This window comes from Conger conger, chromosome 4 (genome assembly GCF_963514075.1).
Source record: "Conger conger chromosome 4, fConCon1.1, whole genome shotgun sequence".
NCBI classification, from domain to species: domain Eukaryota; kingdom Metazoa; phylum Chordata; class Actinopteri; order Anguilliformes; family Congridae; genus Conger; species Conger conger.
The window spans coordinates 49,494,918-49,510,187 of NC_083763.1; the positions used below are offsets into that span (position 1 = coordinate 49,494,918).

General features: G+C 41.9%; 1 protein-coding gene across 2 annotated transcripts in view; it reads right to left on the reverse strand.

Moving 5' to 3' along the window:
* Positions 1–15,270, reverse strand: part of pip4k2aa (phosphatidylinositol-5-phosphate 4-kinase, type II, alpha a) — a 51,741-nt gene that overhangs the window by 19,218 nt on the left and 17,253 nt on the right. For both annotated transcript variants that reach the window (XM_061240463.1, XM_061240462.1), the window contains exons 2-3: positions 921–1,018; positions 43–139 (exon numbers count right to left, since the gene is read on the reverse strand). In XM_061240463.1, coding sequence (XP_061096447.1) covers positions 43–139; positions 921–1,018 — 195 coding nt within the window. The remainder of the gene's footprint in view (positions 1–42; positions 140–920; positions 1,019–15,270) is intronic.

The following is a 15,270-nucleotide window of genomic DNA, read 5'->3' on the forward strand; positions in this document are numbered from 1 at the left end:
AAAGATGTTTTTGACTAAGAAAGTGTGGCAAAGTTCACATACCTGGAAGTCTTGATCATCAATGGTGAACCTCTCTCTTAAATTGCGGAAGACAAGAGGACAATATTCCTTGAACTTAAAATGGCTTGGCATGTTTTCCCTATAAAACAAGCAAAATCGATATTGAAATGAGTAGGCAAAAATGCTATGTTTTTTTTCCCCCAACACATGCAATAGATTATAGAATCACAGAAAAACATCCGCACTTTTTTAAAATCCAAGCTTTCTTCTGATAATACATTTAGGCATGAAACATTGGTCTAAATTTGAGTTTCATTGACAAATTCAAAGCTGCATTTTTTTCCCCTTCACAAACATGCTTTGGCGTGTTCAGCAAAATCACTAAATAAATCTCACTAACAAAGGGAGTTTGTGAAGAAAAACCGACTCTTCCATTTGCATCAGTCATGGACAAATTCTGATTGAATCCCAGCCAATGTCTCTATATAATCAGAAAGTTTTGGGGAATCATAGTCCTAAACTGAATTCCTGTATGAAACAAAAAAAAAAAGTATGGTAAACTCAAGAAACAAGCTTATGGTCATTATATGTACAGTATAAAGATGACTCCGATACTCTGATAAAAACAATGTTTAAAAAATGGACAATTAAAAAAAATAATTTTAGTGGGGTTATCAGTTGAAATATTAATTTATGACTAGATTAGCAACAGTTTAAATGGCCAGCAGCAATGTTAATAACTAAACCAGAGATTTCAACATTCATTTTGTGGTTCTGGAAGGCATCCTAGTGTTTCAGTCAAGTCGCAACTTTATCTCATTAATTCAGTATAAACTGAATCTATCCACTCCAATATCTGCACATTTTCACAGGCTAGCGAGTAAACACGCCGCATTGAAGAGCATTTCTGAGGCACTCACTTATTGAAGAGGTGGTTGTCGACCTTGATCTTGGAGTAGGCCTTGAAGTCATCAGGCATCAACATGATTGGGATCTGAACATGGCTGAGCTCATTAATCTGTGGGTAAAAAGAGCAGGACTTCCATTACCGAGAGATGCAAACAATATCACTAAGCACCGTTAGCGCTAATTCCGCAACATTCCCATTGTTTCCACGTGGCCTGTGTATTTTTTCCAAAGGTTACTGAAAGGTCATATGCTCTTCTGTGGATTTGAGGCCACACACAAATCAAAAGGGATATTTTCTCACACTGGTGCATCTTGCATAAAAGCAAAACAATTTAGTAAAACATAACAGCCCCTTCCAAAAATTTGCTCCAAACAGGATGGTCGGAGTGCAGTACAAAGCCGTTATTGAAACTGTCCAATCAATTATGAAAACGACATCGCTCTGGTGCCAGATGTTTCCTGGTAAGGCCAGGGTACTCCCAGAGACAGCACTCTCTATTTGCACGGTACTTGTAATTCATGTGAGGCAGGCTAATCAGGTCAGTGTTTTTTTTTTTTTTCATTTAAATTTCACGCTCCGTTTATGTAATTTATCAGATGAAAGCGTACACTCCATTACATCAACTGTATAAAAGCCATGGTTTCAATCACAGCCCGTTACTTACAACACGAGTAAGCCTAATTGTGAATTTAATGTCAAAGAGCTGCCCTATATTTGACATATTATGTAATTATAGCTGGGTGAAATTATATTATTATTGCTGCTTGGTGCTTTTCAATCTGTGGGATACATTGGTAAACCTTTGCTCAGTTTATAATACATAAAAATACTGTTTGGCAGATACAACACATCTACAAGCACAAAGCCAAAACGCATAGCCTACTAAAGGCTCTTTAAATCATAGAGTGCAGAAATAGGCCTACATATAATGGCACTAAGAATAGGACAGAATGTAAACATATACTTCACTTATTATCTTTGTATGATTCTGTACAAGGCAGTAAAGATAACAGGCCACCAGCTCAAATTGCAACAAAAGACTTGATTTACTGCAGCTACAATGGGGAGCAGAAATTTGGGCACCCCTGGTTTAAATGTCTGTTACAATTCATCTGTATGTGACCGAAAGCAAACCTGAACTCTAAAAGGAGTTAAACATTAGACCTGTCTGCTAATTTTAAAGCAAGATTGCTTTTTTTATTTTAATAAAATAAAATATTAAATATAAATGTTACTGTTTATAAACTATTAAAAAGGAAAAGGGCCCTGTGCAAAAGTTTAGGAACCCTTTTGGATTATTCTTTGTTACTTTTTAAAAAGGCCCAGACCCAGGTGATATACTCATTAGGGCTTCAATGAGGCAGGTGAGTATAATTCCAGGGCTGAACTTTATATTCTGAAGTAACTCCATGCCTTCTAAAGTATCCAACCGCAGTGGCTGTTCTGTTTGGTGTTAACAACCATGGGTTCCTCGAAACAGTTCTCCAAGGATTTCACAATGAAGAAGGTTCATTTCCACCAAGAAGAAGGCAACAAAAAAATCTCGCTGTTCAATTAAATGTCAGCAGATGAAAAATGAAACGATGAAAATGAATGATGGAAATACTGAAAATCCCTAGTCTGGTGCAACCAGAGATGGATCTCTGACTACTCTTGACATGCTGGGAACATTAGTGACTGTGCAAGTGATGCATTTTGGGATGTCAGGCAGTGATATTCCTCAGGGCACCAGCACCTATACATCCAATGGAATTACTTTAAATAAATTTTTTTACTACATTTATATGACTACCAAGCTGGTTTGCTAGCAATCAGTCCCGGCTAAAGCTGTCAGAAAATGATGGTTTGCAGTTAGCAGGTAACAGTTGCTGACTACAGTATGGCCATTAGGCAAGATAAATAAATGAGTGTGGGAAGTTCTTACAACCAAGCTTTGTCTTTAAGCCCAGATTGAATAAACCATCAGGTGAAAGTGTATTTCAGGACTCACAAAGATGGTCAGTACAATGAAAATTTACATTCAGATTGGTTAATCGAAAAATGTTCAGTTCCTTCTTGATAGTCATACTAATCATGTTCCACAGTTTCACAATCTAAAGCAAAAACAGTGCAGGCCTTTCACAATCCAAAGCAAAAAGTGCAGGTTGCAGCAGGCTAACGTACAACAGAAATAAGATTGATGTTAAAGTGTTCCAAATACAATGCAAGCAGAATACTCAGCCAAACATTTTAATTAAAAAGTTGCTGTAAGGAAATGGAGGACCAATAGGTCAGAATGGATTTCCCTAATGCAATCTTTTTGTTTGCTAAATGTATGAATAAGGGATTTACAGTCAGAAGACTGAACCATCCTAGCCAAGAGTTGCAGGAATTATTTATTTATTCTATTGGGTGTAGCAGATAAAACTAATAATAATTCCTTGCATTTATATAGAGCTTTTCTCACCAGCCGGAGACTCAAATACTTGACAGTCACCACTACTACCATCACCATATAAGACATGTTTGGCAGCAACACGATATGAAATTGTCATTTTAACAAATGTTTTCCCTCGCCAGTATCACAAAGACCAACATATCTATAACTGACATGGGTGCACAGAATTTTTAGCTTGTTGGTAATTGAATAATATGTGGCACAGCAAGGTGTACTATAAGTATAAGCATCCACAGCAATGCAAAGGCCCCCAGTCAGGACACAGTGGAAATGTTACCTCCATACGTATCATTGCCCTTTAATGGCAAACAGGCATGTGGTACAGGGCAGAACATCTCCCATACCCAAACCACACTAATAAACAGCATGGCAGCTCCTAGTATCAACATCCTTGCACGTGAAACTGAAATACACACACTTCTTCCCGGGGAATGGGACGGCCACTGAACCCTGCGTGATGGATGATGAAAATAACCGCTCAGTCCTACACTGGACCGAGCTCTGCAGAAGGGTAGACTTCTGAAACGGGCAGCTGAAAAAAATGGATTGCATTGCGCAGCTGTAATTACGCACTCGGTGTTTATGTAGTGGAAAAAGAGACGGATGATAAATGCGGTGGTTGAAATCTGCAAGATGGATTCCAGCTGCCATCTTAGGCGTGGTCCACGCCCCATGCACATTTTGTTTGACTGCGCTGAGGTGTCCCGAGTCCGCCTTTGCTTTCTACGAGGACCCCTGAACCTCATTAATTATAAATAGGACAGATCAATGGAAGAATCACTGACCATTATATTTTAAGATATCTTATTAAAAACATCAATTGTAGACCTAAACAAAATGTTTCAAAGCAGAGAAGAGGGGAAAAGGAAAACAGGCATTTGATTCCTGCCATTTGACTTCTCTTGAAGGGCATCAATAAAAATGGAGATGTATCCTGTATGGATAACACACATCTTCTGGATCCTTGAGGTAATCCAGGCTGTTAAATCTCTGCATGAGCACATACGCACATGCACACGTTCTCTCGCCCCCTCTTTCTTGCTCACACACACACACACACACACACACACACACACACACACACACATATGTATGTACGTATGCATGTATATTTGAAAAAGCACACAAGTGGCAGTAAAGTAAGGTTCCACAGTACGGTTCTGAAGCATAAAGTCCAGTTTTCAGCAGGGTCTGTGTGTAAACTCTCAGCAGGATCAGTGTGTAAACTCTCAGCAGGGTCTGTGTGTAAACTCTCAGCAGGGTCTGTGTGTAAACTCTCAGCAGGGTCTGTGTGTAAACTCTCAGCAGGGTCTGTGTGTAAACTCTCAGCAGGGTCTGTGTGTAAACTCTCAGCAGGGTCTGTTTGTAAACTCTCAGCAGGGTCTGTGTGTAAACTCTCAGTAGGGTCTGTGTGTAAATGCTCTGAGACTGGCCGTGAGACTGAGACTGAAGGTCAGAACGGGTCTGGCTGTGCCTCGCTCTGCGGCACTCAGCTGACGGCTCACTCCATTAGGCAGCGAGCGGCATCGCAGGTAATGGAGAACAAACGTCTGAGGTTAGTGCGGCTTCTTTTTTTTGGGGGGGGGGGGGGGGGGGATGAAGAATCGACCGGTCGTGCCATGACCTCTAAGAGCGGCAGGAGCAGCCAACATGGCACAGTGCCTAACACTGAGCCTGACTTGAGTTTTGGAAGTAACGCTCCCCTTAATGATACACAACTACTTCCGTAAAGGCTCAGAGCATCTAATCCTTACTCCATGCAGATCCCATGCAGACTCAGTGTTTAAACGGCAGGTGACCTGGGATTTCGACTTAATCCTCAATCCATTTGGGCGGTGCCCCCCATTTTTCCGTCACCCTTTATTTCTGCTACCTCTCCGGCAGCTCTCTCACACTCTCCTTTCAATCACGGCTCTTGTGTCCCACGGACGCATTTGGCAACGTGCTCGTGACTAGTTCCATTTGTGCGCCCCTTCCTGTGGATCCCATCCGTTTATGCTCATTTCTGCTTTGCAAAAAACGACCTTTCAGATGAATACACCTCTCTGTGCAGTGCAAGTGGGGAATTAAAGCCGGTTTCCCTCTTAAAACCGAATGAGACGCTTGAGTGAGGATTCATTATCTTCTTGACATTTAAACATACAGCTTCCTGTCGCTGTTCTCCACCAAGGATATTGCCTCGGCAAATCTTCACAGCGGCTGTCGTCGAGAATGATGAGGAAAAGACATTAAAGTGTAAACTAATGGCGGGCTTTCGCACATCTGTGGTGGTAACTGACTAAGCCTTCGACAATTCTGAAATACGCGGCTTCTGTCCGCAGACAAGAGTAAACACTGCTCACGCACGTATGGTTGCTTTCAACACGGTCTGCCTCTCAGAGACCTTTACCTTGTCATGAACATAAATAACATGGCACAGCTACATATTCATCTGACTTTATTATCCATTACACCTTTCAAATTGCTTGTAGTGGTGCTAATATAATTATTTGCTATTATCGCATTAGCCTAAAGCTCAGGTGTGAAAAATGTTCATTTGTTTTCATCAGGAGGACCTAGGCTAATTAGTTTGATTAGTAAACAGCATGCTTCAGTAGTACAAAAAAACAGATTAGTATCCAAGGAAATCAAGGCAGTTGATAATTTTAAAGCAGTCAAAATAACAGATCATAGAGACTGAGCATAACACAGAAACACTCATTTCAAAGAAATACTGGGAAAGTTAGTTAGTTGTCGTGGGAATGTAAGTAGTGATCATCACTGGTTTCTTATTTAATACCATCATGTTAAAATAACTAATCCTCATTTTTTTTTTAAGTCACATATAAAACCTCTGAACTAAGCTGTTCTCTGACTTGCTGCCACCGCAAAAACAATTTCAATCAAGACAGACAACATGTCTCAGAGTTTCTCATTTAGGCTAAAACCTTCATGCCCATAGTGAGCTATAACACAGACATTATCTGGTACACAACAATTTGTTACAGAATGTTTACAGCAGTAAATTAAAGTTTAATCTTGGCTTTAGTACCAGCAGTTATAGAAAGACATTTGTAACTGAGGTTTCAGTCTCTAGCGAAGCCATTCAGGAAAACCAACATGTCCTGGCCATGCATAAGTGACAGCTTGGTGTTTCCTACTCCAGTCTGAAAAGCTTGACCTCTGATACTCATCAGGCAGTACTGCGGCAGCCCAGGCTTAAGGACCGCCAAGGCAGGCCTGCGTAATTGGTTTCTTTCAGACAGCTATCCATACATTGAGTCTCTTCCCGTCTCCAGCTACGCTCCGGGCGAATATGCACTCCGAGAGCTCACATAATCCTTGAAGAAAGATCTATAGCGGCCTTTGTCAGGCCTTCTGAAAACCTTAATTAACCTCTGCAGCAGGAGTTATCATTAGCTGCAGACGTGGCGTTCGTTTGCCCCTCGCGCTAAGAGAGTGGTTCTATTCAACCGTTCCAATTTCTGCCAGACACAAACGGCCAGTTGTTTGACAGGTTCATTTCCCATCCCTTTATCACAGCAGCGCAATTGTAAATACACTGCAGTAAATACGGTGTAATCCTAAAAGAATCCCCACCCCCAGCGAACCAAAAAAAGAGAAATGAGGCAAATGGCCCACTTTGTCCAATCTGCTCCTACTCATCTACTTTCTTTCTTGACGTAAATTAGCTCCAGGTACTTTCCCCAGGGAAGAACGCTTTTCCCAAAGTGCTCATTAGGTAGGTGGAGGAGGTAATCCACGAGAGGGCAGAAGAACTATTACAGGATGTTGATAATGGGCAGCAAGCACCTGAACAGCTGGGGAACAAATTAAATATTACACACAAACATTGAGAAGAACATGAATTCCTTGTACTTTATGTTCCCCCCGTATGCTGAACATTTCAGGGACTATGCACTTTCTGCTCTGACGATTTCTCCGTTATGCAGTTTGGACAGTCCACAAAGCACTTCACCCTTCATCCTCTCTTCCCTGCTGAGGCCTTCGCAGTCACACCAATGGCAGCAGCGCGTGACACTGTGTGGGCAAGGTGTCGACCGCCTCAAACAGTTTACTGGCATAAAAATGGGACCAGCTTGCACAATGTAGGACACTGCTCGGTTGAGATAAGAGGTAACACGTAATGTATTGGTGTCTCCTACTCTGCTGCTGGGCTTTTGCAGTTTCCAGACTTTTTTGAGGTATTATGCAAGACTATATTGATAAATTGTTGGGATTGCCATTTTCGCAGGTTTGCGCTTTTTGGCTAGTTTTAAGAAAACTGGTTGCTTGGTTGCATGGAAAAGTAACAAGCAACCAGTTTTTCCACGTTTATAGCTAGTCTACTATTGGTCAAGGACACTAACTCACAATTGATTTAGGTATTCAACTCCCAGCCACACAGTCGCAAAAATGTATTTGTTTGGGATTGTTTTAATGGCGAGGTCCCTTATTTGTGTCCAGAAAGCTGGCAATACCACTCGTTGAACTCAACTTGTCAAACACTTGAAGTGTAATTTCTCATTGTCGCGTTTCCCTTAAAACCCATCTCATGCTGTTTTTCGTTTCATAGGTAATAAAAATATGTTTCTGATTCTAATCAAATCTAAGATCAGCACTGGTGTTTTCAGGCTATGTGCCTCTCATCTGTGCTGTGAGCTTGCAGCACAGCGTTTTTTATTTCCCATCCATCAACAGTTAAGTAGCCTATGTCGCTGATGTAAGGGAGGTCAGCCGTCAGTGGGAAAAGCAACAAACAGCAATTTCGAATTTTATCTTCCCAACTATATCTTCGTTGTAGTCTGTTCCTTCTCAACTTGGCTGAAATGATCTTGCATGCTGGTATATTCTGACTCTAAAAATTCTATGGAATCAAAAAAAGTAGAGGCAACATGTCCTTAGTAATCATACAAGTGACGTGCAGTGCAATATGCTCCTTTCTGGTTGAATCGCTTTTAACTTGCATTTAGAGGATTGCTATCGTTTTCCTTCATCGAGAGAACTGTTGTACTAATCTGTTGCGAATTATATCACATACTTGTAGAACCTAAATTTGATGCAACATATTTTAAATTATTTTAAACTATTTCTACAGATTATCCTCTTCAAAGTGCTTGCCATAGCCTAGCCTGTTGTATTTTCCAGTCAGTGGTGTCATGTTAATTTGGCTACTCTGCAATTCTACGACCCCACTGCTGTAGGCTACCCACAACTCCAATCGAAATACACAACAGTTTTAAAAACACCTGACCTAAACGGCCAACACCTTAACCGGTTTACATTTAAATTTAAATTGAATAAATAACATTCTAATTCTATAATGCAGGATCACTCCATTTTTATGTTAACCAGTGAAGGCGTTGGCCGTTTTGGTCACTTCACCACAGAGCTAGACTGTACCAAGAAAGTCGGTTGTTTCCTGTTCCACATCGAGACTTGAAAGAATATGAATCATCTGATCAGTGAGCCCCCAGTGTAATTACACACCAAAGCCATGTAAACACTCATCAATCACTCAAATAATAACTAGACCTACTGCCATTTTTTCAAATAAATACAAATCCTGTGCGAATGCATCTATGCAGTCACTGGAGTCCAATTTTGCTGTTGAATGACTGTGCTGAAGATTGAAGAGAATAATAAACTCTAATTTACTCATTATTAAACTTGAAAACCTCTAGTTGTATTAGTATTCAAAGTCCACTGTTCCCTGTTGTCCTTGCACTACAGTGCAGGTGATGAATAATTTGAAATTAACCTGTTGCGGTGAAAACGGGATCGATTTAATCTTCACTGAGGAAGGTCACAAAATATGGATTTTCTCACCCCTTGAGAACACATTTGCTGAAAACATAAAAAACAAGCTACCATCACAGAAATATTATATAAAGGCACCAACAAGAGAATTGAATCTGATCTGTTAATACATTGGCCCAGGTTAAATTGTGAAATTTCTATCCCGCAAAGCTTAAGCAAATGAAAAAATAGATATACTGCATATCATTTTTTATTTGCCGTATTGATCTAAAATCAGCACTAAACCTGTCCATCACGAACGATTTCCACCCATCGCAGTGGAATTTAATCTGGCGGAAATATCAATCATGTCTATGTGCAAACAGAATGATTTGGTCACAGTAGCGGTAGCACGTTTAGGACGATGATAAATTCTGCAGGTTTCTGATGAGCTGCGAGTCCCGGGATTGCTCCGAAGCTATTGAATACTAATGCGGTCTTGTGTTAGAGCTGGGTCAGGGACAGCATCCCTCCTATACTTTCACTGACAAAGCCAAGGTACCGAAAACATACGGCTTGGTCGATTAACTCCTGTGTTAAAATAGGGTCCAGCCCGAGGGTGCTGTGGAATTTCACTGACACAATAAAATACTCACAATAAAAATCACCTGTAAAATGATAGTGTTTTCATTTGCAAAAATAATGCCAGCAGAGTAAATTAATTTTGCAATTAGTCACAATAATAAAACAGAATTGTGTTAATCCGCAATATATTACCATCGGACTATATTAACTTGTTAAAAATGTAATAAAGCAGACACACTCTACTCTGTACTCAGTACAGTATTACATACAGCCTTCACATACAACAAAATGTAATGTAGACCACATACACACACACACAACAGTGACATTGCTATGTGTTTAAGGCCAGTGTAAACTGCACGGCTCCGGTGCAGTTGTGTAGCTGAGCTTCCTCTCTCTGAGGCAGTGCACTGTAGCAGGGCTCTGTGGAAGAGGGGCTCGGTGGCTCTGCGGGCCTGGCAGACCCATGCGCGGCGGCACTAAATCACGAGGGTTTACGACCCGAAGGACACAGCGCTTTTATCTGCAGAGAGCACTGCGGCAGACGCCCACGCACGCACGCACCGCACGCACGCACGCACGCACGCACGCACGCACGCACGCACGCACGCACGCACGCACGCACGCGTCTACTTTAGAGTTTGGCCCCTGCCGGAGAAATGCAAGAGAGGCGCTAGCACACGGTTGTGTAGGAACACACACACAGGAATGAATAGACAATGCAAGTGAATGCGAGTGTGCAGGCGAAGCAAGAGAGAAAATAGCCACTAAAAAGTGTACACGCCCCTAAATCCCCTAAGACACACACACACAGATGGTGACTCATGAGTCTTGGATCCCCCTCTTCCCTCTCTGCAGTGTGGCTGCTGGCTGCTGGTGATGTCAGAGCGGAGACGCCGGCCCAGCGGGACTGCAACACAAGCTGCGCCGCTGCAGCTGCTACAGCGGAGGGCAGCGCGCTCCGGCCAATCTGCGCCCTTCAACAACAGCGTCCCTAAAACAACGCCCTCAGAACTACCAACAGGGAAAGAATACTGTGTCCAAGCTAGCCACACCCTGCTCCGAACTATGCATGTCCATTTCCCTCCCGACGTAGTCAGTCTGCCCATTGACTAAATCCTCCTAAACTGCTTTCCAAATGGAGAACAGGGACACCCATGAGCACTCACTATTGGAGCCTGTCTGTCGTCTCCAGTGAGCGGCCTTTCGGACTCCCTTGTGCCATCGAACCCCGGCAGGAGGTCCAGACCACTGCTGCTTGCCTGACCAGTCAGCCAAGGTCGGCTCATGTCGCCCCACTTTTCACCACCCTCTTATACTGCCTATTACTGCACGCATCCGCTTCGAGGCGCTAGTGTTAGCATTCCAGGCTGCTAAGGGAACTGCCCCACTATACATCCTATATCCAAGCAAGACCCCTCTGGTCTGCCAGCTCTGGTCGCCTTGTGGTCCCCTCATTACGAGCACCCGGTGGTCGAGCTGCACGGTCACGCCCTTTACCTCTAAAGATTGGAGAAACGCCAATAACTCAGAAGAGAAACGATGCCTCATAGCATAAATCAAAAAGGTAGCAAGATGTGGGGCTGGCTTGAATTGAAAGTTGCATTTAAGGTAGCTGGAAAGTTTTACAGCTGGACACTTTCATTCTTTTAATTTTCAAATGGTGCAAACACTGTCAAGACAATGTGATTAGGACAACAGGATGAGATTAATGAGCCTGAAGAGCCAAACACCTCGATGATGACAATATTAAAAAAAAAGTATATAATCTTGTTGCCAGAAGCATTGTAAAGTGTCCATGTTCTCATAAATAGGGGCTAAACGGGATGAGATGCTATGGAATAACAACCAGAGAAGCTGGGTAGTGAACTTCAAATGATAGCTCTGGTGGTAATTACATTTATTTTCTGATAACGTATCAACTATTTATATGCACAGTTAAAGATTCCAGATGGCACTCACTAAGCCAACTACAGGCCAGAGCCATTCATCAGAAGTGAATTTAGAAATTAATCATTTGAATGCCCTTCAATAAAGATAAAATAATCTGATTTTAAGAGTCTCAAAAGCCAGTTTGCGCTATGTTATCTTATCTTTTCAATTTAATTATTCAATGGAGTTCAGGACCATTAAGACCATTCTCTGACTTCTCTGAGTGACCGAATTCGTCTCTCTTCCGTAACTTTTACAATTCCTCTTTTAATGTGACTATTTCTATTTTGACTGACATGTGATTTGATTCCAAATTCAGAGTAAAGGTTATTGCAAAATAATTTCCCTTTTATGTACAGGAAATTAAGCCAGTAATATCTTTCTGAGTATCTCTTGTCTCAATGTTATTAGCAAGGCTAAAACAGGGCTTCTATCTTTAATTTCATAGGAACCACATGACTATCTTAGAATTGTGTTCATCTCATCTTGTTACATACCGCCATTTCCTGTACACTTCCATGGCAGCTGAAAAACAGCCCTCATCCTCACTGCGGAAAGGAAGTCTAGCTGGGGCAAGTTGCTCACTTGTGATCAAACACAAATGAACTTCCACTGCACTTGATTCCATGCAGTCACTGAACTACTGCCCAGTAAAATGCGCTTGATCGCTAGGAAATCACTAATGAATTCAATGTGCGATTCCGACAGCTCTGAAACCATTTACAGCAGAAAGTGAAGCTCTGAAAACAAAATTGTATTGAATGAATTAGTTAATATTAATCCCCAATCTCGTATGCTTACTGACAAATAGTGCTGGAAATCCAGGATTTCTCTCTGATTAATCTGAATGAAAGTGTTTAACTGAGCTTAGCATCGGTGTCATACAATAGTAGGCAGTCAGTAAATGAGAAATTAAAAACGTTTAATTTTACAGCGTTTCAAATACTTCCCTCTGCAAAGCGCCTATGACTAAACCATGACTTCAATGTGCTACAAAATCATTCTGCATATATACAGTCCACACTGGCTTGTAACAGCAGCATCATTGTAAATTACTATTAATGATAGCTGATAATCAGGCTATGAAATGCAAGGGGGGTAATATGCTCCCAAAATTATTAACCACAGTTAACCTTAAGCGTGAACTCAGAAAATTTGGAAATGCATCCTTTGAGCATGCTGCAAATCTTAAATTGTTTTAGAAAATAATTGGTCATATTATGGGAGTGAAAAGATGCCCCAAATCATTTTGGCCTACTTCCAAGTGTCAAGTTGTGCTTAGTGAGACAGTCACCATTTGGGAGCACCCTCATAAAAGCTAACACTGTAAAAATTCCCCTCGGCATTCTTCTCCTGTGATAGTCTGAGGATACTGGTACTTGCTAGTATTTGCATGAGGGTGTGAAAGATATGTGCCCACGTTGCCACTACTACCATTTGTGAAGGTTTTGCAATGTCCACCCCATCTGAAGAGGAGGCACCTTCTGCACCACAATTGCATCATTCTCCAAAAACACATTTCATGTTTTATGTTGACAGTAGTCAAAAGGACAAAGTCTCAGAACAAACTCAGACAATCTATGTTTGAGTGGGTTCCTGTCTGTAGAGCAAGGAAAAGAGAAGATGTGAAACTAGGAACAGGGAGTCTGCTTTAGGTAATTTCGGACTTCTAACGGTCAAAAGAGGAACAAACACGCTCAAACCACAACACTGTTTATCCTACCCCTTCTCTGTGAACGCGCTGACATTGAAACGCCCTTGGTTGTGGCAATTTTCAACCAATGAGCTTGAATTATTGTACAGCTACACAATGTTTTGGTACAGAGTGCCGGCCCGTCAACCGCATATTTGGAAGCTCGAATTGAAGGACTATAGACACAGGCAGAAGGTGAGTCAACATGTCAGTGAGCCTTTTTCAATGATAGGAAGGGATTTACAAAGGTCTTGTAACAATGTTTTAACACAAAAATCTTACCTATTGTACCTTTAAGAGGACATTTTAAAAACAGGCTCTCTCAAAAACCTCAGATGCACTTATGAAAATGCTTACCATTTTCATCCTCAAGAGCACCACAGTGTAGGGCTGTCCAATTAAGAAAACCATAATGTCTCACTTAAAAACTGATTCACTAACTATAGCACAAAAGGCGTGAACCTGGCAAAGGAATGTGTTCGAAACATAAACCTTGAGAAAGTACACGGGAGAATGAACAAAACTCGTCCTCTGGGCTTAGCTTAAAAAAACTAAAAAAGTAAAATAAAACAACAACTCTGAAGTGTTTGTGCCCATCAACTGAAAACTAGCACTCATCATGCCATTTCGCCACTTTTATCACTCCACTCCTCTGTATGATTGAGTGTCACCAGATCTGGACTGCCACTCTGTGAGGGCAGATGGATGGCAATGTGTCACTGTACCCAGTCCTGGTGAACAAGACCACACATCCAAACTGAAATTTAGTCAAAGTTTTCAAAATATGAATTACTGGATGCATTTTGTGACTATTTTCAGGTGAGCTAGCAGCAACTGAAGAGAAGTCGTATCCTAACCACTTCCACACAAAAGCTAGCATCAATTGGAGGAAAGGATCGATCCTTCATTCAATTAGCCTAGCAGAGTCACATTTTAAATGACCTGCCTTCATTTTATATTTTTGAATACAAAGGCCACAAGCAAATTGCAATCTGTCGCCTTAGTGAAGAATACTTATGGGTTAGCAATCCCTAGAAGTGGTGGAGAGTATACCAATCGCAGCTGTGAAACCATTGATATTCAAGGTTTTGCAAGGTTTTGAATTATGTGCAAATGAAGCTACTCCATAAATTGGCAGGCGATGCAAGCTGTACTCCGGTGGCAACGTAAATACGGAGGGTGACGACAGACTGCACAACTACACCTACACCACTCTGCCCGCCTTGACACCCGCAAAGGAATTTATGGGCAGTTAAACCATGCACACATCATTCAGACGTGTTCCTGTTCTTCACTTTACCGGATGGGCTTGTTGATAGCAGGGCCTCCCCTCCAGCTCGTCATTTGGTGTCCCTGCTCTTGCAAGGTGGGATTGCGCCACGACTGGCGATAAACCGTGAGCCAAGAGTTTAACAACATTTAATATGTTTCTTTGCTGCGCTGGGCAAGAGGGGAGCTTCGGCTCAGCCTGGAAACCATGCCGTCCGGGGGAATTACAGCATTTCCATTTCAGGAGCATTTGCTTCGGTGTGCCGACTCGAAAAGATCATCTTGAAGCACATTCACTAATTGCTAACATTTAATGCATTAGTGTGCTCCTACATTCTTCAGCTTGGGGAAAAATGTTAGCATCGAGCCCTGCTGTTCCACCTTGTTGGAAAGGTGAGGTTCAGCAAAATGACGGCTAGAGCCCCACTGGTGTTGGCCGACACAGCAGCAACCAGGTGCAAAAAACCATTAGCGTTCTTGTCACTCAGAGAAGCAGTTTATCCTGGACACTTTGTCCCGAAAAGTGGAAAAACCTCACTTCAGTGAAGTCAGCAAGAAGCACTCTGCGGAACCTGCTTTGCCGTTTACAGTGCAAGAACATTTAAGGAGGCCTGCATTTACTACAGACTCAAAGGCACATCTAAATAACACCCCTCCGCCTTTCTGCTCCCTGCAATTTCCAATTATTCCAATTAGCGGATAAACTGAATGACATGTCGCTGGTGT